Here is a 24,106-nt window from a genome sequence, read left to right on the forward strand (position 1 = left end):
ATAGAACCTTTTTGTTTTTTTTTGCAAAACTTAAATATTTTGTTACACTAATATTCATCATAAACATTTTTTTCTTACAAAGTTCACTACCTTTAAATTAATTTACATCCATTTTGATAACATACATATAAATACAAAACAGGTATGTCTTTGAAGGTTATTAATAATCTAGCCCATGATATAGCAAGTAGTAGTTGGACTTATGATTTTCTAATGTTTAAATTGTTTATTAACCTCCTGGGTGTCTGGTTTTCTGTACCCAAAGCGGAACACTGTTTTTCATTAATTTTTTTTTTTTTTTATATTGTAGACCTGTAACTTACTGAAATATGTCCAAACAAGGGTCTAGTAGATATCCTAAATATAATAAAGTTTGAAACAGTCATGTAAAAAAAATTATTACTTTAATAATAAAATTAAATAAAAAAACACAAAAATCAGCCTAAACAAGAATGCATAAATAAATCAAAAATACTGAATATGCAATAATTCTGTATACTGTATAGTACTATATTTTTCTAAAACACCTCCAATGTCACATACCTATAGACAAAACCACACAAATATGATTTGTACTATTTTGTATTGGATTGGATACAGGAGTTTGTATTGAATCCAATACAAAATATTTGAATTTCCCACCATGACCCTCGTCGATGGGTGCACGCACTGACGTCATCAGGAATTGCAGAGGGACGCGTACACGAACGCCGAGTGTTCTAATTCTCTGCGTATTTCCATGCAAAAAGTGTTACGTTTTTTTGCATGGAATTTTTTTTTACACTGTAGGCTATAATTCTTAGGCATAACTCACCGAAATATGTCCAAAATGTAATACATTTAATAATAAAATTAAATCCAAAAAATTAAAAAAAAGTTTATAATGTAATGTAACTGTACAGTAGCTTATATAATATACATATAATATGATATATATATATTATATAAAGATGTATTTGTATTGGGACTCAATACAGCTTTTTTGTATTGAATCCAATACAAAGTGATTTGAATTTCCTGCCTCGCCTCCCGCCCGCACCGACGTCACCGGGACACCCCGTAGATGTCGTCTCTGTCGGGAGATGTCGTCTCTGTCGAGAAGTCGGGAGAAGACGTCTCCGGAGGAGCTGAGGGGACAAGGTAAGTGTTTTTTTTTTCAGTTGTAATCTGATTGTCATACAATGTTGTATGACAATCAGATTGCACTGTAACGCTTGATTCTATTTTTAGCCACCCCGAACCTGGTACGGGGTAAACGCTTTCAGCAAGTTTTCTTATCCCGAACCAGGCTCGGGGTAACCACCCAGGTGGTTAAACATATCCAAGTCTCTTTTGTGAGGAATGTATCCCATCATTTAGAGCCATACTGTAACAGCCAGTCATTTTTTGTTTAAGTTCATTCCAAGTGACTTGGTTAAGTTGACCGAGTTATCCATGTGGCTTAATATGTTGGGAATGCCCTAACAGTATTGAAACTTAGCAAGCCACTTGGATAAGGGTTGAAATGTCTTCAACATTACAAAACAGATCAAGTCAAATATGACTAACTACTTATTATAGGTAGAAAATATTCATATTCTTCCTTGTGTATTTACCGTATGATCTTTCACCATTAACCACTCATGGTCATTAGGCATGAAACATTTTGAAAGTATAGTCACTCTGTTGTCATAATGTGTGGAAGTTCCCATTGTGACTATATAAAGAGAGATATGGGAAGTCAATTCTTTGTCTTGCTGGCTCGAGTTACACTTGTTGGACTTTTATAACCTGAAAACACAAAACTCCACAGGGTAAAGTATGTGTATTTTCCAGATAATTAGATAAATAACTTGTATGGTTTCCAAATGTTTCTAAACTCTCAACTGCATAAGCAAAGGTTGCACAATTTCTTTTCTATCTTTTTTTTTTTCTTTCAAATGGTGGTGTTTATTGGGTCCCATGTGTGCACAGCCTGTGGTTCCTTCTTAAGATTTATTAGTTATGAGATTTCAGAAATATTTAATAAAGTACTTTAGTTTCCCCATAGACTTACTTTTCAAGGATTTGTTAATAAAATAATCAATTATTATGCTTAGTTAGGTTAGATAGTTGTTCGCAGATCTAAAGAAGACGTTTACAGTGCAGTACAATAGTCGTTTCAGACTGTAACCTGGTAATGTGGTGAGCATTGAAGACACACTTTATATATTTGCGGTTACTAGCTTTGATTTACTATAGGCTGTACCCTGGAACATTTTACATATATGTAATGTTTTGAGGCATTCTTTGGCAAGAATGTGTGTTATGCCACCTAGACATGTCTGTATGTCACCTACACATAGAGGGTTTGTGTTTTAGGGTTTGTGTCATTTTAAGGAGAAAACAGACTTTGTTGTATTATATAGTTTATTTACTTGTATTTAAATAGCCCTGCCACTGAGCTAACCATGTTCTGATGTGGATCCTGGAGGCCAGAAGCTTGGTTGAAAGTAGGGTGAAATACAACCTTCAGTCCAAGCCTCCAAGCAAAGCAATCTTGCATTAATCCAATGTTTGTTTACTGGCTTTCTAAATATAACTTTAGGATTATTCTGCTTGGGATGTTCCTGGATATCTCAGTCTTGTGCCTGGTTTACTGCTGTCAGTACCAAATGAATCTGTTTCCCTTATAATATATAGATTGGTGTATATGGCAAAAACTGCACTTGCTGCAATTATTTCAACAGATGAATGTAGTCTTTTGTTTGCAGTCATGGACACCCTACTATCCTCAAACGTTCAATACTATAGCAACAGGTCACCCACTCCTTGGGCTAACTTCGGACCTGAGTTTGAACGCAGTGGTCTTTCATAGGCTCAACTGCACTCCCAATCTTTTATTCAACTAAGTAAGAGTGGCTGAGAACCACTTTGTCCAGGTGGTAGCGGTTGTGGTGGATTGCAGCAACATGTTGCCTCTGGCCACTTCCATTGACTTGAATGCAACCGCAGCTTACAGCACTTGGAAAGTGTGGAAGGCAGTTGCAATTTTTTCTTTATATACATCAACCTCCTGAAAACATTAAACTGCAGCAAACCTCAAGGGCATGACACAAATGTTGAATGCAGTTGACACAAAAACATAAGGCCAAACTGCACAGCATTGAGAAGGGGTGTCTGGGAGCTGCTAAAAGGGAAACACATTGCCAAGAACTGTATAATGTTTACTCAAGGCCTTTTTTAGCCAAATGGATAAAAGCCTACATACTGGTAATATTAGTAAACCTACACAATAGCAATAAAATAATATCCAAAATTATAAACACTATGTTTGAAAAGTACCAGTATGGCAACACAGCCCCAGCACTTATGTTGTAGTGTACCTTGGGTTGTGGTGCGATAGATGGACAGAACTTATGCTTGCATTTTTTGGGGGTTATTTGTAGGTTGCCAGCCCATTCATTAGAGCGTGCTGCTCTAATCTAATGCACATAAAAAATTGCAATGTTAATGCAATACGCTGCACTGGAAGGTGTGCACTCAGCCTCATATATGATGATATAGCTGGTAGTATTGTGGTGTATACTATAGTACAAAGGTCGCCAACTGTTGGTCTGCGAGAACATTTTGGTGGTCCGTGGCTTTGACCAGTGCACCCCCCAGCAGGGTCAGGAGAAGGACCCCGCTGGGGGGACGGAATGGCCAGAGCCAAGGACCATGTGTCCCAGAGACCTCACAGACTCAGGGAGGTGGGTGGGTTGTGTTTTTGGGTACAACCTGCTCATTCCCTCATCGCAGGCTTAGACCTGCAAAGGAAGAGTGGGTGGGTTCTGGCATCATGACGTCACTAAAGGGGAAGTTTCTTCCCTTTTGAGTGCCACCTGGGCTCTCCACGCATGCGCGGTCTGGAGCCAGAAAATGTAGTGGTCCGCTGGTCCAAAAAGGTTGGCGACCGCTGCTATAGTATATACATCCTACTATATTATATGCTAGTAATTATGTAAATTGTGGTGTGCTACATTTTGTTGATTTTATTACCCACACTCATTCTAGCAGACTATTTTATATAACATCTGTATCATTCATGTCTGTCCTGTTGCCAAAGTGATTCTCTTTTTCATTCCTTAAATATCAAAGTGATTATTTTAGCCAGAGCTCACACACCTGTTTAACTCCCACAGTGATACCAGCCGTTGCTTTTCTATAAAAAGTACCAACCACATACCACAAGTGCTGAGACAGACAGAGACATGAGGAAGATGCTGCTTTGGGCGGGTAAGAGACAAAATACTATTACTTGGTATAGTAGTTGCTTCATTCAGTCTTCAGCATGACAACTTTGAACTTGATAAATTTAAATGTAATTTGTACTATGTGATTAAACAAATATACTTGAATGTTACACAAACATTTTTTCCTTCCTATAGATGTTATTTTTTACTATATTACATATTTATTGTACAGTGCTACATAATATGTTGGCACTTTATACAATGTATCATCAATACATTAACAGAATGTATTATTTATTACACAGGTCTATTCCTGCTGCTCCATGCACAGCTGGGTAAGCCATAATTTTCATAACATGAAAGTTTGCTTAATATAATTCAAATTATAGCAAATTGTTTGAATCTAGGTATCTGTTCATCATTCTTTGCTACTTTACTAAATTAGGGTAGCTAATACTATTACAGGCACACATGAAAATTGCATTTGCCTGATACTATTTTTTGTCATGTAAATTCATACTGAGGGGGATTTATTTTAATCCCTTTTGTCTTTTGACACTAATAATCTGCTTTCTCTAGGTTCTACCTACAAATTGGTTTGTTATTTCACAAACTGGTCCCAATACCGACCTGAGCCTGGAAAGTATGTGCCAGGGAATATTGACCCGCAGCTCTGCACTCATCTCATATATGCCTTTGCCACCATGAATGAGCACAAGATTGCACCATACGAATGGAATGACGATGTGTTGTACAAGCAGTTTAATGACCTAAAGCTACAGTCAGTATCTCGAACATTTAAAAAATACATTTTTTGACATGTATTGTTAAATGGGTAACTTTAGGCGCATCCCTAAATTATATTATCTGACAAGTATATTGTGTTAATTTATCATTAGGATTAACAATATAAATTTTGTTTAGTCAGATCTAGACATTTGTTAAGTTTTTGGAGATTTTATTGACACTTAATTATTTGTTTTCAGTTTCATTTATTGCTAACTTTGGGGTTGATTTATTAAAACATAGGCTGCTTACTTAAAGTATTTTTTCCTCATGGTCTTTGCAGCTTCTTGTTCAGCCTGTAATTAAATAATTACACACATGTTACTATATTGTGGGCATTGTTGCCCTAATGTTTGCCTGATCTACTGCATTAGAAAATTCCAAATTCAGGAGTTTGTCCTTCTATTTGGTTCAAGCAAGGCATGTCTAAGATAATAACTTTGCAATGTTGATAAATAAATATGTATTTATAACAGTTGCTTTGCTGCCATAGATGATGTCAGAATAGCCAAAATCACCTAATATTTTTCATACATAGCTGCATTTGGTTGAGATAAGAACTAGGTATGTGGGGTGGCTCATAACCAACATTCCTCCTCAGAGGTGTCTCTCTGAGGGTAAGAATGTAACAACTACATAAAGTCACCTATGAGGCTTCATTTTTCATCCCTGAGAAATTGAATAAAAAGTCTGATTTTTATGTACATTTATTGTTTTAGTTTCATTGTGTCAGCTTTTCTCTGTTAGATGTTGTAAAAGACCTTTTGACAAAATTAACATTTAATGAATGCCCTATACTTTGTTCTAGGAATCCAAAGTTGGTAACACTTCTGGCAATTGGTGGATGGAACTTTGGGACACAGAAGTAAGTCTGATAATGAAAAAACACTGCACTAATTAAAATGACATCAGCACATATATATATATACATATATATATATGTGCAAAACTCCCACAATTTATCAATGATGTCCCTTATTTTGGGTGTTCATTTCCCTAGGTTTACAGATATGGTTGCGACTGCTGCCAACCGTAAAATTTTCATTGATTCTGTAATTGCATATCTTCGACAAAATAACTTTGATGGCATAGACCTTGACTTTGAGTATCCAGGATCCCGAGGCAGTCCACCTGAGGACAAGCAAAGATTTACTACTCTGACAGAGGTGGGAAAATATACAGGTTTTTGTTAAATTTTTTAAATATCATATTTATTTCATTTTTTATTTTAGTTTGTGCTGTTGCTATAAATTCTGTAAGAGAATTATAGGAGACAGGCTCAACTGGCACACAAAACCCAATTTTGTGAGATGCATAAGAGGGATACTTTTTAGCAAGTAAATGTAGGAAAATCCCTGCCAACACCCCATCTTGTAAACCAAGGGTGCCCAACCTACGGCTCGCGGGCCACATCCGGCCCATGAAGCTGTCAGATCTGGACCTGTCCTCCCCCTTTGCTCTCTATGCTCGTTGTCTTGCAGGAGATGGGGCACGCACATATGGAAATTGTGCTACCAGAAGAGGGAGCTTCCTGACCATGCTCAATGTGACCTCCCTGAAAGTGGGCGTGTATTAAAGACCTGGCAATCAGCTGTGGCTGCTCCCCCCACACCTTGTACAGATAATTCCAGCTGCAGCTGCATGAGACCTGTTACTTTACCTCATTTCAGCCACCTAAACATAACACGTTGCCAGATATGAGGTGACAAGCATTAAGTTCATATAACAGTCAGATATTTTCACATTAAGGGTGGCTATTTGAAGACCCGGGTCCCAAAATTGAGCTTGCAAGTTAGGTACCCCCTGGGGGCCACTCTCATTGCAATGAACATTAGGGTAGGTTAGGTAGGATTAGGTTCAAGGCTGTGTTCAGACTGGTGGTGAGGTGGTGGAGTGGTTACCACTTCCTCATGCCATGGAACCCTGGCTCAGTGGAGACGCTCAGTACCACTCACTGCCACCTGGAGTAAAATCTGGAGAGGAACAGAGCAGCTGATGGAGTGCCTGTTACACATAGCTGGCCACTTACATTCTGTGAACCCCAATTTCCCTGGAACAGAGGGATGTTGGCAACTGGAAATGTGGAAGCCAGTAGGAAACCCCTTTTGTCTCCCCTCTTTACCATTAAAATGTTACACCCATCATATCATGTTACCCTGTCACACATAGTTATCCCCTTACTATCTATAAACCCTAGTTACTCTGTAAGAAAGGGAAAATGTGACTGCAAGTGCAGGACTTTTGTGACTAACTCCCTCCAAAACTTCATCACTACCCAGTCACACACAGCTGGCCACTTACCTTACGTGAACCCCAATTTCTTTTTAACAATGGAGAAAGGGAAATTTAGGATAAGTGGGGGACTCTAGTGGCCACCCCTCCCCAACTAAAATGTTATCACTTCTACCATGCCATGGTGCCTTGTCACATAAAAATGTCTTCTTATATTGTTTGAAGAACAGGAGACCCTAATTTTTCCTGAAAAGGGAACTGTAGGTATTGTAAAATGTAGGATAAGAAGGGAACTTTTGTGGCTAACTCCCCTAAATTTTTATTGCTGTGGCACCATTACAAGATAGGAAAAACTATAGCTTTTATACCGATCCATCCTGTCACACATATCTGGCCACTTACCTTCTGTGAACCCTAATTTCTCAGTAACGGGGAGATGTAGGGACCTGAAGATGTAGTAGTAAGAACAAGTAGTACCCCTTGGCGATCTGTCACATCAATTGATTTTCTTTGGAAGTATTCATTGCAGAGATTTTGGGGTACAAATGTTAGCGGCCCCCTATAATTTACAGGATGCATTGTATGGTGTAGTTTATGCACTTTGGTACAGGAATGGTGAGCCAGGAGCAATATATGACTGGCCAGCACTGTATGATAGCATTAGTTTTGTATCTTTCATTAATAAAATAGGCATAAAATGGTGAATGCAGAAATTCTTGATTTGTCATCTCTTTTATTTGGTGCATGTACAGTATGGTAACTAGACACATTTCAATTTAATTTTAATTTTAAACTCTTCTAGTTTTAAACATACATCTTTAATGATTGTTTGCATTGTGGCCTGTGAGTTTTATATCAATGTCAACAGCAGCCCCCAGTTGAAAAAAGGTTGGGACGACAAGTGCTTCTTTCATAAATACATTTCCTTTATATTAGTGTATGGCTCTGGTCCAGCACCAGTATGTCAGTCCAACATTGTAGTCTTCATCTATAGCAAGCCCCCGCCCAGCCTTGGGAGGCTGGTTGCGTTTCCCAGCACGCGGTTGCACGCAGGATTTGATGCGCAAGGGCTGGCAGAGGACCAGGAGCCCACAGATAAAGCAGCTCAAGGTTCTTACAAAGACAAATCCAGAAAACAAGCCAAAGGTTATAGACATGCGATCAGTCCGCCAGGCAAAGTACCAAGAGAAAAGCACAAAGCAGAGTTGGGGGTCAAAGGCAAAGGTCGGTCTAGGCAGCATACAATCGAAAAGTCAGGAACAAGCAGGGTCAACAACAGTAAATCAAACCAAACTCACACCAGACACAGATCAGCCCAGCTAACACTACAACAGGCACTCGGGACTGAGCGGAAAGGATATAAAACCCTAGCAGCCAATGACAGCGCAAGAGTTAATCTGCCCTAAAAATCCCCTTCAGCTATGCACAGCCTCAAAGTGAGCGCAGGGGATGCCAATAAAGTACATCTCAGGCTGCACGGGTAAAGGGAAGCAGGAGATGCTGCTATTGCTTTGCTCCCCTTGCTGCTGCTAATGACATCACTGGACAGAATAAATAGTGTTTGATACTGCGATGGCGCACAGCACTGGATTGTCAGGCCAGATAAGCATCTCCTAACAAATAGCACTTCAAATGGAATATTGTAAAATCTTGAAAATAGATTTAGTGCAAAGTAACAGTTTATAATAGTTAAATAATATATATATGGCTTTTATAGAGATCTATATACACACCCAAAAAGAGGGACAACGATGGAGGGAAGAGGGACAGATGGACTTAAATAGGGACAGTCTCCCTAAATTAGGGACTGTGCAGAGGTATCCAACTGCTAGTGGCAGCAGTAACTATACATGAGACTGGGACACGGTACAGTGAAAGAAGATCTTTCTAAACCTTTATTTAGCAAGCCATTAAACACTTCACTGTAGGAAAACTGTGTAAAAGGAGTCCATATTATAAAACAAAACTCCATTCAAACAAAGTCAATATAAAAAAAAAATACTCATCAGTGCCACTTACTACTTCAAATTCTTTTTCCTGTCTACGAGGTGCTCATGGATTTCACCAAAACAGTAGTCAACCTTTTACCTAGCAGCAGCTTCTTACACAACAAAGAGAAAAAGGCTGAGCCTCAGTCAGTCAACCTACTTCTGTAAAGGACATTGCATATCTGGGTAATAGAAATATTATAGACCTAGGACTAAAGGCCTAATACTAAGAAAACCTCTGGGTCCAAGGTGCCAGGAGAAAATGTATTAATATTTGTGCTTTTGGAGATAACTTTTCTCAAATCCTGGAGACCTTTTACCATGTATAATAGAGAAACCCTGGTGACACATACTCTATCCACAAATCTGCCAGCCAGTATCTTGATAAAAAATATTCAGGGCTGTTCTGGTTGGGTGCTGTATTGGCCTATCAGTCTACTTTCCACAAATAGAAACTATTGATAATGATCCAAAGCAATTTGTTGTCACTTTTGAATCAGAAGCCTATCTTGCTTTTCATGTTGCCTAAATATTTTGCATGCTCCATTTCACTTATATTGCAAACATATTACATGCAAAACCCTATTTTCTTATGCCGTCAAAGATCTTTTAGTAGTGTGCTGTCACCCTGAATATCAAGGCAAAATATTCCATTTACACAAATGGAGTTTAGTCCATGTTGTATGTATTCTGCTTGAACTGCAACCAGACAACAAGGTAAAAATGGTAAATTTAATATAGGTGTACATCAGATGTCCTATTGTATTTTTAGTGATACAGACGTGGTTATAGTGGTAGTAGTTTGATTTTTTGTCTTTGTCAGGAAATGCTTGCGGCATTTACTGCAGAAGCAGCATCAAAAAATCTTCCACGACTCCTGATCACAGCAGCTGTATCTGCAGGAAAAGGAACCATTGATGCTGGGTATGAGATTGCAAATATTGGAAAGTAAGTATTGGAAAGTAACAGCTGAAACTGTGACAAGATAGAAATGCATAGTACTAATCTTTCTTTAGTAAATATACATTTTTAATAGCTTTATATGATATGTAGAAAGTATGTTTAAAATGTTTTTTGAGTATTATTTGTAAAGACTCATTTTAAACATGTGCTCTAAATCCGGCCAGGGTAAACTTTTGTTTCATGTTTGTCCACAGAACCCTAGATTTCATCAGCGTGATGACATATGATTTTCATGGTGGGTGGGACACTCAGTCTGGACACAACAGCCCCCTATGTCGAGGATCCACAGACCAGGGAGATTTAATATACTTTAATATTGTAAGTATTGTTCTGTATGATACAATGCCAATTTTTACATGTAATTAAGTTACTAGGCCATGGGTATTTAAATATTTACTTATTCTCAAGATTTAGTAAATAAGCTTTAAAACCTACCACCCCTGTTCTCTATAGGTGCAGGCACACCTCATTTCTCAAAATACACAGAAAATAAGAAAACAAAACCATTTCAAGTGTAATACACTGCTGAAAAGGCAGGTAGGGGGCTGATTAGGCCCTGCAAGAACCTCTGTGATGGTGGAAAATAATGTGGTGTCACTTTGCTTCCAATGTTATTACATGAAAGCAATGGAAACATTATGATTACAGTAATCTATTACATGTTCTCCAAAAGAGCACAATGTAGCAAGGTCAGATACTGATACTAGAGGTTCTAACCCAAGAATACCATTGTTTTCCAACTTTTTTTTTTAAATGTCAATGAGACAAATAGCTGCTTTCCTCATGGCATTTGAAAACATATCTCTACATATGGATGTGCATTGATTTTTAGTTATGGTAAAAGTAGATATACTGACAATGTGTAGTCAGATTTTAAAATATTATTGCATTGCCAGCTTAATTGACAGTTAAAAAGGTTTATTAAAACAACATTTTATAGACAAAAATGATCAGCCCAGCTTTACCTCATTCGCCAAGTTAAGACAGAGCCTTGTCCTGACCCCTGTTTAATCTCCTAGCTGGCCAAAATATCTGGCACTTCATAGAACAGTGCATAAGACCTCCTTCTCTGTAATGCTCATGTCTAGTGGCCAAATGATAAGTCTACATGCTATTAAATGACCAAGGAAGTAAAATCACTTCTGCCCTGCCCTGCTTTACCAATTCCAGTTAATTCAGTGCCAGCTGTTAAGGAAGGAAGATCAAGGAATCACTGGTAAGGTGAATTGGGAAGCTGTCACTCTGCCCGCATGGTTATAAGGCCCCTTTAAAGTAATTTTGTATGTAACATTGAAATTTCCATATTTTGGTATAATTATAAATAGTTTATAGTATAGTTATAAATATGCTTCCGGCCTAACAAGTAATATCGGTAACACAATGACTGCACCATGTTCAATGAGCTGGCTAACTGATAACAAACACTTCTATCTTCTCTTGAAATAAATACCCATATAACAACAATATTCCATTGACTTTGAATGGTGCTTATAGGTACCGCAAATTTGTTTTTCTGTTAACTAAACCATAAATAATGCCTACATTCTATACCTGATGTTTCCTTTATTTGTCTATTCATCACCAGAATTTTGCAATGAATTACTGGAAAGACAATGGAGTTCCAGCTGAAAAACTCTTGATGGGATTCCCAACATATGGTAGGACATTCAGAAACCCCAATCCTAATTTATGTGATGTGGGGATACCTGTATCTGGAGCAGGATCAGCTGGCACATACACTCGGGAGGCTGGTTTTTGGGCCTACTATGAGGTAATTAACAAAATAATATATCCAAAAAATTAGTGATAAACTTAATTCTTCCATATATGGAATTGTGCTAAAATGTATATGGTGATCACATCAACTAATTATCTTTCAGCTGTAATTTCCCAAATATCCTTCTGGTCATGTATTTTACATGATGTCAGAAAGCATGCGGCCGATGAAAGGAAGCAGCTTTTGTGAGAAAGGTGGTCTTTCAGCTACAAGTGATGAATATGATACAAGTTACTGCCTACTCCTCTACCCTTGGGCTTAGAGAGAGTTTCCTTATAGTGCCTGGGAAGAACGGTGGGGGAAGGGAGCTACTGCTAGAGCAAATTTCACTGCTGCCTGGATTTGGGCTTTAAGCATGTAGAATTTTTTGAGTTTGTACATTCATAGGGTATGTTTATATCAGTGACCGGTTAGCAATGCAATAGATATTATGCTACACTACTAATGCTGTGACCTACAGTTTACTTCATGTGACTAATATTAGTTATTCTAAAGTTATTAAATTGCTTCCTACAACAATATAACAATAGTTATTTGCAACAGCAGTTTTAGCTTTTTCAGTTTTTTTGTGGTTTGCCAGTTCACAAACAAATCTACTCTCCTGAGGAAGTAAACAAAAACATAGACAAAGGGGTGACAATAGATACAGTTTGTTTGAACTTTGCTCAAACAATTGATAGTTAAGGTCTAACAGTTAACATACGTTTTAAAACACCATAATCAAGGAGTAGATCTTAACAATTATTACTCTCGATTGTGTAGGATTCTTAAAGATGCACCCCCCCCCTCCAAAGTTCAGTGTTGGGACCAATATTTGTTAGGTTGTGTGTATGTATGTGTATATGTATATAATATATATATATATATATATATATATTAAATTAAAGAAGAATTTCTGTTTTTGCAGATAGATATATGGCAAATTGGGTAATGAGGTTTTAGTCTGTAGTGCCTTTTGATACTTTTATAAACAGGTAAAATTGCAGGAATCTTCAACTTGACCAGAGTTTTCTATGGTACCAGTTCTGAAAAAGTGTCTCTAAAATAGCCAAATAAAGTGTTGACAGCCATATTAAAGATTAACAAATGTTCCATTTTTTAGGCAGTTTCTTTGCCTAATTACTGTAAAGAGTGGATGTGTGTGTTTTAAAGAGTAATTCCCATGCTTTATTTATACATTATTTTAGATCTGCACATGGCTTAAGGGGACCACAGTGAAATGGATTCCGGATCAGAGGGTACCATATGCATGTAAAGATAATGAATGGGTTGGATTTGACAACCAGGAGAGTTACGAATGCAAAGTAAGACAATTTGTTTGAATATGTTATATTTTTGTTGAGGGTAGATAAAATTGTTGTCCTACAAAAACAAATGTACAGTTATAGATCATCATGAAGTTTTACTATGCAAGGGTCATTTTAGAGCAACAAATGCAAAGACTTCATGCTTAAAGTCAAAATTCGTTTTTAGTTTTAGATACTTAAGGTAAGGATTAGAAAAGGTTAATTATATATTGCTAGATGGTACCAGAAATGGTAAGTTTTTCACTTCAATTAGACAGGTTTATATAGGAAAACATAAATGAATGGTGCTCACCTAAAGATATTTTATTTCACTGTGGTAAAGCTTTTTATTGTGGTTTCTTGAGAGATTTCCCCTCATTGTCAGTCCCTGTGACACCAACTATAGAAAAGCAAAGAATGGGTGTCATTGAAGAAGGACACAGGTAGCAGTATTCAATTTGACAGATACTCTTTACTCTTTCCTACTCTACTTACATAACAATGATAAATATACAGTGTGTCTTGGAACAGTCAGCTAGGAAATGTATGGCATAAAAACCACTTTCACAGATTTAGAAGTTTTCTTTGAAAGAAAAATTGAGGTAGGTCTGAACCCAGTAACTTCCTAATGTATTTTTAAAAGCCAGTTTGAATTATTCCAAACCTGCAGCTGACTTTACAAACAATACCTGATGGTAGCTCTAGTTCCCTGATCCATTTTCTCTGAACCTGCACACACATTAAAGCCTTTTGGAGGCAAATCTTGCTGTCAATCTTTGATGTGGGGATTCAGATGTATTTTGACCCCATTCAATGCCTATTTGGATACTAGGGAAAAGGTCACCTTTTGCTGGGCACGAGGGCACAGAGGGGCTGGATAAGCATTTGCCTACTGGCTGCCAGGAGGGCAATGGAATAGCAATGCAGGGATGGATCCACACTGAATTTTTGTTAAAAGTTTTGGGTTTTCTTTACCCTACAATAAACTAAATCACTGGTTTCATAGCACATATATAACCATGGATTAAAGAAATGCTTTAAACACTATTTTTTGATTAACACCATTGTAATTTGTTATTTAATTGTTGCTTTCTAGGTTAGATTCGTTAAGGAAGGTGGATTTGGTGGTGCTATGGTTTGGGCTATTGATTTAGACGATTTTCGGGGAACTTTCTGCAATGAAGGAAAATATCCATTAATTAACAAACTAAAATCTTTGCTGGAAGGTATGACATATTCACATATAATGTATATTCATATATATTTGCCTGTAATATATATTTTTAAATATTGTATTCTGATGACTAATATATAGGTTTGTACTAGCTTGTGTGAATATTTTAAGAGATAAAGGATTCTTTTTTGAACCCTTTATTATATACAAAGAAATAAACAGATTTACAAGACCTGTATAGAAGTAAACCAAAGAAGTATATTTAGGCAACTTTTGTAACTTTGTTGAGTGTTATATTAGCTGTTTATGTTTTTGTTGCAGAGTCATAGCAAAACTATATTTTTTTACATAACATCAGTATTCAAATGGACGTTGGTCCTTAACTTCAGTCCGCGAGAGACTAGCGAAATGATTGTATAAATGTAATGATTTCCTGACTTTGTCAACCAATCTATACTTAAATTTATTTTTTATATTAGAGAACTAAAAATGTGTTTAGTTCATGTACCTCAGGGACTGCTGTCAAAGAAGTTAGTTAGTGAGGCATTTAAAGTTTTGGTGTTAATATTGTTGGGGAGATTCAACTTTCAGTGTGATTATTAGGTAGTATATTTCTAAACTTTTGAGCATTGTGCTTTTTTAACTTGTTTTTGGATATGAAGCACAGCCTTGTTAGCAATATATCTCATTATTTTTGCTTCTTGCATATGTCTTTTTTTTCCATATAAGGTTTATAATTGTACCCGTTTTTTTTTTCATTTATTATGTGTTTTTCGTATCTCTTAATTGGGAACATTACAAATAGAAAATTACAAAATGTTCATTATTTATTTATTTATTTACATGTAACTTTTTAGGCTCCACTATAAACTGCCCTGGTGAAATATGTCCAGGCATAATTGATACTACAACTACAACTACAACTACCACCAAAACTCCTCCTACAACACCATCTGAAGGTACAACCCCTGCACCTCCAGTCACCAATCCACCAGATCCTCCAACCACTGATGTTGATCCCAACTTTTGTGCGGGCAAAACTGATGGACTTCATGAAAATCCATTAAACGCTAACAAATTCTACATATGTGCAGCTGGAATGACCTATTCCCTGCAGTGTGCACCTGGTTTGGTATTTGAGGCAAGCTGCAACTGTTGTAACTGGCCCTGATCCTCTAATTACTCCTATCCAAAAGCACTCTACTATTTGAGGACTCATTAAAATTGCATTTGAAAAAGCTACCTAGTTCATTGTGTCATTTTTTTCAATTAATTGCTGACCAGACACAATTTATTGTACTATGTTCTGTAACATTTTTTATGAATGGATCAGAAAATTCATTTTTATATTTAAATCATTATTGATAGGCAGATAGCAACAAATAGGTACATATAACAGATTCAAGTACAAAAACAGGATTACAGATTTACAGGAAAAAGCAACAGATACATGCAACAGTTTTTACCTACATAGTGATGATAGTAAGATCCTTTAATAGCTTACCTAACCTAACAAAGATTGCAGTGTAAACCATGAGTATAGTTGTACATATATATATATATATATATATATATATATATATATATATATATATATATATATATATATATATATATATATATATGTTGTACCTTTAAATATTTGGAACTATGAATTTCACCAGTATCATTGGCCTGGTTTTCTCCTATTTTTTAGGATTTTTTTTCAATAAAGTAGGGGAGGGAAGGTTGGAAAACCATGGAGCTCTGTCTCAAAGGGGGTAAATACTACTGGTAAATACCCCTCCTTTTTCAAACATGCCATAATTCTGCCCATTCTAAAGAAACCCTCACTGGACCCCTCCCTACCCTCTAACCACTGTCCTATCTCTCTTCTCCCATATGTCTCCAAACTTCTTGAATGCCTTGTCTACAAAAGACTCACCGATTACCTGAGCACCAACTCTCTCCTTCACCCTCTCCAGTCTTTGTTTTAGAGCTGCGCATTCCACTAAAACAGCCCTTACTAAAGTGGCCAATAACCTAATCAGAGCTAAGGCTCAAGGCAACTTTTCCCTTCTCCTTGATCTTTCCTCTGCTTTTGACACTGTTGATCACCCCCTTTTAATACAAATCATGCGCTCCATTGGTATCAGTAACACTGCCCTCTCTTAGTTTGCATCCTATCTGTCTGACCTCTCCTTTTAAGTTTTTAAATGGTAATTCCTCCTGTCCCTCTCCTCCTTGTTGGTGTTCCCCAAGGGTCAGTCCTTGGACCGGTTCTCTTTTCTCTGTACACCTCCTCATATCTTGCATATTTTGGTAATAAACTAGAGAACCAAGATATGTATTGGTATGCTAAACTTGTGAAGAGTGTCTACATCAGTGGGAAAAATGGAAAATCGAAAAGTTTTAAATTTGGTGTACCTATGGTATGGTGACAGCCTAAAAATCATCACAATGAAAATTTGGGTGCTGCTATGAGCATAAAGGTACACTATCTCCAAAGCTATTTGCAAAAAGTTCCAGAAGACCTTGGCGATTTCAGTGGGGAACAATCAAGATATAAACGTGATGGAAGAAAGGTATCAGAGCAGATGGTATAGACACATGATGGCAGACTACTGCTGGAGCCTTCAATGTGATTGTCCTGATCATCATAAAAAGAAATCATACAAACTGAGTTTTTCAATGACTTCTTTGTGATTAGTTCTGTAAATATGCCGAATAAAGAATATATTGAAATTCGGTATTTCAAAAATATAATTTTGTTTACGTAGGCATATCTAGTTGAATTTTGCTTAATTTTCATGTTTCATTAGTTTTCTATGGGGTTAATTTTAAAGTCATTATTTCAAAAACTAGAGCCAATCTAGCAAAATATTTGGAATCTGTGCATCAAACATACCCTAAAATGACTTTAATCTGTTTGGCAAGAAAATGTTTGTTGACCATTGTACTTAAACAACAGCGTTAAGGCAATCAGTATTTATACTTCACCTGTTTTGGATAATGAAGCTAACACCCTCACCATGTTGTAAAGACCGATATATTTAAATCTGTCACAGAATGTTGGACCCAAGGTTCCCAAACCTGTATGAATTTCTGATGGGTATTATTTAGTGTACTAGACAACTTTTCAACTATTACAATTTTTTTGTTGAAAAGGTATAGTTTATATACTTATTACACATGAATTGCCCAACATCCCAGACCACCTGCGAGCCCTCCCTAACCAACTTCCTGTATCGGTCCCAGCTACTCCCTTGCAACAAAATCTTGTATAAATTATTCCAACGTCATGAGTGAAGATAAGAGATATACAAGAATTTTCAATCCTTAGCAGAAACACTATCCTTGTCTAAAAATTAAGAAGGCTTTCAACTATCATATTTCTAAAATAGCGCCGATCAGGTCAATATATGCTTACAGGGATATGGCATTGATGATATACATACCTTTACCACCTTGGATTAGAATTTACCCACCTGGGCGGTTACCCCGAGTCTGGTTCAGGGTAAGAAAACTTGTTGAAAGCGTTTACCCCGAACCAGGTTGGGGTAGCTAAAAATAGAAACAAGACAATAGAAACAACATTGTATGACCATCAGATTACAACTAAAACTGAAAAAAAAACACTTACCTTGTCCCTGCAGCTTTTCCGGAGACGTCTTCACTCTTCTGTCTTCACCCGGCGTGTGCAGAGACGATCTCCGAGGTTTCCCGGTGTGGGTGGGAGGATCGGCTGGAAATTCAAATAATTTTGTATTGGATTCAATACAAAAAAGCTGTATTGAGAAGAAATATATATATATATATATATATATATATATATATATATATATATATTTTTATGACTGTGATGTTGGTTTTTAACGCACATAAAATATTTTAGGACACTATTTGTTTCAGAATCTTTTTTTTCTTCATTTCCCTTCTCTAAAAACTGATGCGTCTTATGGTCCAGTGCGTCTTATGGTCCGAAAGCTACTGTACAGTTACAATACATTATACACAATTTTTTTTTCCAGTTTTTTTTTTTTAAGTTTATTAATAAATGTATTAGGGGGCAAGGCTTGGCAGTCTCTGGAGATGGCCGCTTGAATCTCCTGCCCTCCAGGCACCAGCGTGACACCCGCGGCTCCACCGACACCTGAGGCTTCCACACGGGCAAGCTGAAGACATCTGAAGGAGGGAGGCTTCCCCCCTCCCCAACGCAGCACCACAGCTCCTCTCAGCCCTCGATTAGGGCTTTCATAGGAGACGCTCCAGCGTCTCCCCTGCATCCTAAGATGGCGCCGGCTTCTTCATCTCCTCAGCACACGTGGCATGCAGAGGAGTCTCCGGCTGCACACCATCTCCTCACAGCAGCAGACCTAGTGGCAGCCTCTTCAGGCTCAGCAGTGGACAATCAGATCATCCTGCATCATGAAACGGACGGCCAGGCTGCAGAGGATCTTGCAGGGGTGAGTCTCTCCCCCTGTTCTGAGCGCCCACCCTCTCCTGGGACTCATCATGATGGGGACACTTCTGGTTCACCTAATACCTCCTGCTCCCCCCTGAATGATACTGTGCCCTTAGCCTTTAGACCTGGGGCGGTTTCCTCTCCTACGCTGGGGACAACTGGGGGCACCCATGCAATAACTAACCCAGCACCCTGTAGACCGCTGAAGGCTGGGTTTCCCCCCCTGGGCCCTTCACCGTGTACACCTAGCTTGGCTTATGGGACAGGTCCCTTAGGGGCTCATGCTCCTGTGGAGCCATTTTACCCTTGCAAACAGGGCCAGGGTCCGGTAGCGGAAGCTTTGCCACACACATGGCAGACTTACCTCCAGATGTTGCCTACTAAAGCTGATTTTCAACTGCTGATAACTAAGGTTCATGCAACACTTCGCTCTGAAATTGGGGTCCTCCGCACTGATTTGCAGTCTCTGGCTGAGTGGAAGCTATAGATGAAAATTTGCACCAAGCTAAGGGACATATTGAGCTCCTTACCCGCAAATCTCGGGACTACCATTTGAAGATCAGAGATTTATACCATTATATAGAGGATATGGACAATAGAGGCCGCAGGAATAATATTAGAGTTCGTGGGTTGCCGGAAGCCACACGTAACCCGGACCTAAAATTGGTTCTGCAGGCTGTTTTTAACCGCCTCCTGGGGGGCCCTTCTTCACAAGATGTGGGAATACTCACGGCCTATAGAGCCACCCGGCAACCTGCTTCAGCCTCTAGGCCACGTGTCCTTTGCCACTTAGCTGAAGCAGATTTGAAAACTGAGATCATGGCTGCTGCATGGAATATGCGCAATTTGGAATTTGACGGGGCCCCCTTACAGCTTTTTCAGGACTTGTCATGGCACACCCTGCAAAAACGACGCCTCCTGCAACCTCCCCTCACCTTGCTTCGGGATCAACGCATCCCCTATCGCTGGGGTTTTCCATTCTGCCTAACAGCCCGCAATGAGGGGAAAACGGCTGTTCTACGCTATCCGGAGGACTTACCTGCCTTCTGCCGAGATATGGGTATAGCTTTGCCCAAGCTTCCCGGATGGGAGTCAGAGGATCTTTTACCTCCTTCATCCCCGCCCTGGCAGACGGCCACGTCCAGCAGACGCACAGGACGCTGGGCTCGGCATTCTCCCCCACCTCCTCCTCCTCGAGACAGTGGACAGTCTTGATGGGGCCTGGCCCCCCATACCTCTAATGCTGCTCTGCTCTTTTGATACAATTTTAGAATATGTTACTGCTCCACTACTTAAATTGGTGCTTAACCTATTAATGTTTTGCCTTTAAAATCTTAATAGAGCTAAAGTTTTATGGTTCATAATAGTAGAAGCGATTATGCAACTGGATAGTACTTGGTTGGCGGTACTTATTGTTTCTTTAATCCTACCCTAGGGATTGTGGCTCTTGGCCTGGGTGGGATGTCATCTGGCTTAGTTATCATGCTCTCTTACCACTGATGAGCTACTGTATGGCTCATGCTGGTCAACCTTTGTCTAGACTGTATTTTTTACTGCCCTAGGCATAGGTCTGGATCTGTGACTTGACCTAAGTACTTCATAAATATGCCTTAGCACAACATGGTTTACTAAATGTTGAATAACTTGATTTTGTTTACCTTAATAAGTGCTGCCTTTTATGCTGTATTATGTTGTATATTTGCCCTTTTTTCGCGAATGCCGCTGGATTGCCTTTTTTGCCCCGGGGGGGGGGGGGGTTCTGTGCCGGGGCCGACTTGTGGAGGCTATACTGATGTTTGCTAGCTGGTGCCACTAATGGTATGTTGACTGGGGCTTTTCCTGGTGATTGTTCCGGAGATTGCTGGGTCTTTGACCCCTGTTGGGGTGTTGAAGTGTCTGTCACGGATGTTTCTTCCCTGCTGCTCCTTTTTGAGGCACCGGGATCGGCAGATACTGAACACCCCATGGTCGCTAGGGTGCGACTACCTTACCCTGGTTGGTTGTTTATGTGTATGTTTTTGTTTTTTTCTGTGATTTTGTTTTCTATAGTGATGGTCTTCCCTTGTTATTGCCCACCTAACTCCCCACCTTCCCCTATGGGGCGATTCTCATATGCCTTCACATGCACTTTAGAGCAAAGGCTTGATCTGTACTCAGGGACCTATGAGCACCGGAAGGGTTTTTTTCTCATTCTATTATGGCTGCTAGAATTTTATCCCTTAATGTGCGGGGTTTGAATTCCAAAACTAAAAGGAAATTGGCACTTAGAGAACACCGCCAAACGGTGGAGGTGGTCTTTTTACAAGAGACACACTTTGATAACACGGGTACTTTTAATTTTGCCTCCAAATATTACCCAGGAGTTCATGTGGCTAATTCCCCCTCTAAAAAACGTGCGGGGGTTGCAATTCCAATTCGGGATTCCTTCAAATTCTCCCCCACACATACAATAGCTGACTCTGAGGGAAGATTTCTTAACCTACACGGTACCCTCCGAGGCCCCTCTGACATTGTGCAACCTTTATGCTTCTAACATTGGTCAGATCAAGTTTCTTACTAGGACTCCGACCCTTCTGGATGATTTTACTCACACCTATCTAGTGGTTGGGGGTGACTTTAACTCTATTTTCTCCCCTACTCAGGACAGAATGTCTGTGTTTACATCTCCCCCACCTTCAACTGTTCTGCAGCACTCCAAACTCTTCAGACAGCTCATCAGATGCCATCAATTGTATGACAGCTGGAGGATCCAGCATCCCACAAGTAGACAATACTCCTTTTATTCTCCCCCTCATAAAACGCACACCCGCATTGATTACTTATTTGTTAACCTATCGTTACTGAGAAATAGTGCCTCCGCGGATATACATCCTATTTCATGGTCGGACCATGCTCCGATCACCCTGGAGGTTTTGTTTGCCCCTTCTAAGACCAGGATCTGCCACTGGAGACTGAATGATTTTCTCCTTAAAAATGAAGATACTAAACTGTCACTCACTGCGGGCATACAAAATTACTTTCCAGAGAATAAAGGTTCAGTGACTCACACATCCACCCTTTGGGAAGCTCACAAAGCGGTGATCAGGGGTTAATGTGTGGCTCTAAGCTTCTGTATTAAAAAGAACTCCGCTCTACAGCACAACTTGACAGAGAAGGCATTAAAGGTGGCAGAGGAACGACTTACTAATAGTCCATCTCTGGCTCATCTGCGTGAGGTGACTTCCCTCCGCTCTAAATTACGGGCCCTAGAGTTGAGGAAAGTTAGGTGGCTGATGCAAAGAACCAAACAAATCTACTATCACAAGGGCGACAAAGCCGATACGCTATTAGCACGTAAATTGAGGGACACACAAATGAACTCATCCCCTATGGCCATTAAGGATGCGAAAGGTGTTCTTAGATATGACCCCTCTCATATAGCCTCCCGGTTTGAACAATACTATACACACTTGTACCACACTGTACATCAGGCGCAAAGTGATATGGGCCCCAGGCTACAACCTACTATTGACTCATATCTCGCAGACCTGAATCTTCCCTGTTTGAAGGCGGAACACCTGGAACACCTTAACAGCCCAATTACTGGAGAGGAGGTCTCACAGGTTATTTCTGACCTCCCTTCACATAAGGCCTCAGGCCCTGACGGGTTACCCTACCTATATTACAAAACCTTCTTGCCACACTTGCTCCCCTACCTAGTGGATTTAGTTAATGACTTTTTTCAAGGTAAACCTATTCCGTCTTCCATGTCATGCTCCCATATCACCGTTATTCCCAAACCAGGTAAAGATCCTTTAGAGTGTACTAATTATAGACCTATTGCATTGCTAAATTTGGATCTTAAAATGTATTCTAAAAATCTAGCTAATAGGCTCTCCAAATATATGCCATACCTAGTGCACAGGGATCAAACTGGCTTTATCCCATTCCATCATGCTAGTGATAATACTCGCAGACTAATCAATATTATTGATATTCTCAATAAACGCAAGCTCTCTTCACTGATACTCAGCTTAGATGCGGAGAAAGCGTTTGATAGACTTAGCTGGCCATTTATGCTCTCCACGCTGTCCAAAATGGGGTTCTCTGGACTGTTCCTGGGCGCTATACAATCTCTCTACTCTTGTCCATCATCATCAGTCAAATTACCTCATGCCTCATCAGCGCAGTTTCCAATTAAAAATGGTACGCGGCAGGGGTGTCCCCTGTCCCCCCCCCCGCTCTTTGCACTTAGTATTGAACCACTTGCTGAGAAGATCCGAGCCAATCCCACAGGGAGTCCTTGTGGGACTCCACACACCTTTGGTAATGCCTCAGGCCTTGCACACCTTTGGTAATGCCTCAGGCTATAAGGTGAACTCCTTCAAAACAGAGGCCTTACCACTACACATGCCACCCTCACAACTGCTGGCGCTACAAGGTAGTTTTTCCTTTTTGTGGCGGGATTGCTCCCTAAATTATTTGGGCACTCAAATTACAGCCACGTATGGTCAACTGTATGCTCATAACTTTCCCCCACTGTTTCAGGAGATATATATTTACCTGAACAAATGGAAGGGGCACTCTCTGTCTCTTATGGGCAGTATAGCATCTGTGAAGATGATGCTATTACCCAAGCTCCTCTATTTATTTGAGACCCTTCCGGTCCGGGTTCCTGTTTTGACCCTGAAAAAGCTACAAGCTGGCTTTTGGAATTTTATTTGGGCGTATAGGAGACATAGACTGTTCAAGTGGTTTGTACACCCAAAGATCTGGGTGGCCTTGCGGCCCCGGATCTTAGTAAATACTATATAGCGGCCCACCTTCGATTTCTGCCCGCATGGACCAAATTGTTTTCCTCCAGTGTCTGCCGGGAGAAAGAGGAGGCCTGTCTCGCCCCTCTGCACCCCAATGTTATGCTATGGAGGTCTTCACTGCTACTGACAGATGGAGATTTACTTGCACCGATGGTGTTTAGGAGGAATATATGGAGAGCTCACAAACTTAAACATGGCCTTTCCGCCCCTGCCTCAGTACTTACCTCTATTATACATACCCCCCTGATACCCGACAGCCTCACCAGATCCATGTGGCTACCCTGGCATGAGAGAGGGCTTTTTCATATCCAGGATATTTTGCATCCCTTGGAGCGGAGATTACCGGAATTGCGGGAGAAATATGACCTCCCCTGCACCTCTTTTTATGCATACCGTGTTTCCCCGAAAGTAAGACCTACCCCGAAAATAAGACCTAGCACTTTTCCCCCAACCTGCCCTAATATAAG

At 39.5% G+C, this 24,106-nt stretch overlaps 1 protein-coding gene across 2 annotated transcripts; it reads left to right on the forward strand.

Annotated features, from left to right (window-relative positions):
• The first annotated feature begins 1,754 nt into the window (after window positions 1-1,754).
• On the forward strand, window positions 1,755-15,641 carry LOC140339418 (acidic mammalian chitinase-like). Of its 2 annotated transcripts, none has more exons than XM_072424123.1 (12): window positions 1,755-1,798; window positions 4,143-4,236; window positions 4,499-4,528; window positions 4,773-4,974; window positions 5,788-5,844; window positions 5,980-6,145; window positions 10,023-10,147; window positions 10,357-10,480; window positions 11,748-11,933; window positions 13,127-13,243; window positions 14,322-14,451; window positions 15,257-15,641. In XM_072424123.1, exons 2-12 carry the CDS (start codon window positions 4,212-4,214, stop codon window positions 15,568-15,570), a joined length of 1,476 nt encoding a protein of 491 aa, XP_072280224.1. In that variant the 5' UTR covers window positions 1,755-1,798; window positions 4,143-4,211; the 3' UTR covers window positions 15,571-15,641. The 2 variants fall into 2 exon arrangements, with proteins under 2 accessions (XP_072280224.1, XP_072280232.1); XM_072424131.1 differs by having other exon boundaries at window positions 1,776-1,793.
• The last annotated feature ends 8,465 nt before the right edge of the window (window positions 15,642-24,106 follow it).

Source organism: Pyxicephalus adspersus, chromosome 1 (genome assembly GCF_032062135.1).
Source record: "Pyxicephalus adspersus chromosome 1, UCB_Pads_2.0, whole genome shotgun sequence".
Classification (NCBI taxonomy): domain Eukaryota; kingdom Metazoa; phylum Chordata; class Amphibia; order Anura; family Pyxicephalidae; genus Pyxicephalus; species Pyxicephalus adspersus.

What these genes read in the sequence shown, in the direction of transcription:
- LOC140339418 (XM_072424123.1), top strand. Translation starts at nt 4,212, where the DNA reads ATGAGGAAGATGCTGCTTTGGGCGG. An exon ending in GAAGATGCTGCTTTGGGCGG is followed by an intron (nt 4,237 to 4,498) that starts GTAAGAGACAAA and finishes TTTATTACACAG; the next exon opens with GTCTATTCCTGCTGCTCCAT. An exon ending in AGGAGAGTTACGAATGCAAA is followed by an intron (nt 13,244 to 14,321) that starts GTAAGACAATTT and finishes GTTGCTTTCTAG; the next exon opens with GTTAGATTCGTTAAGGAAGG.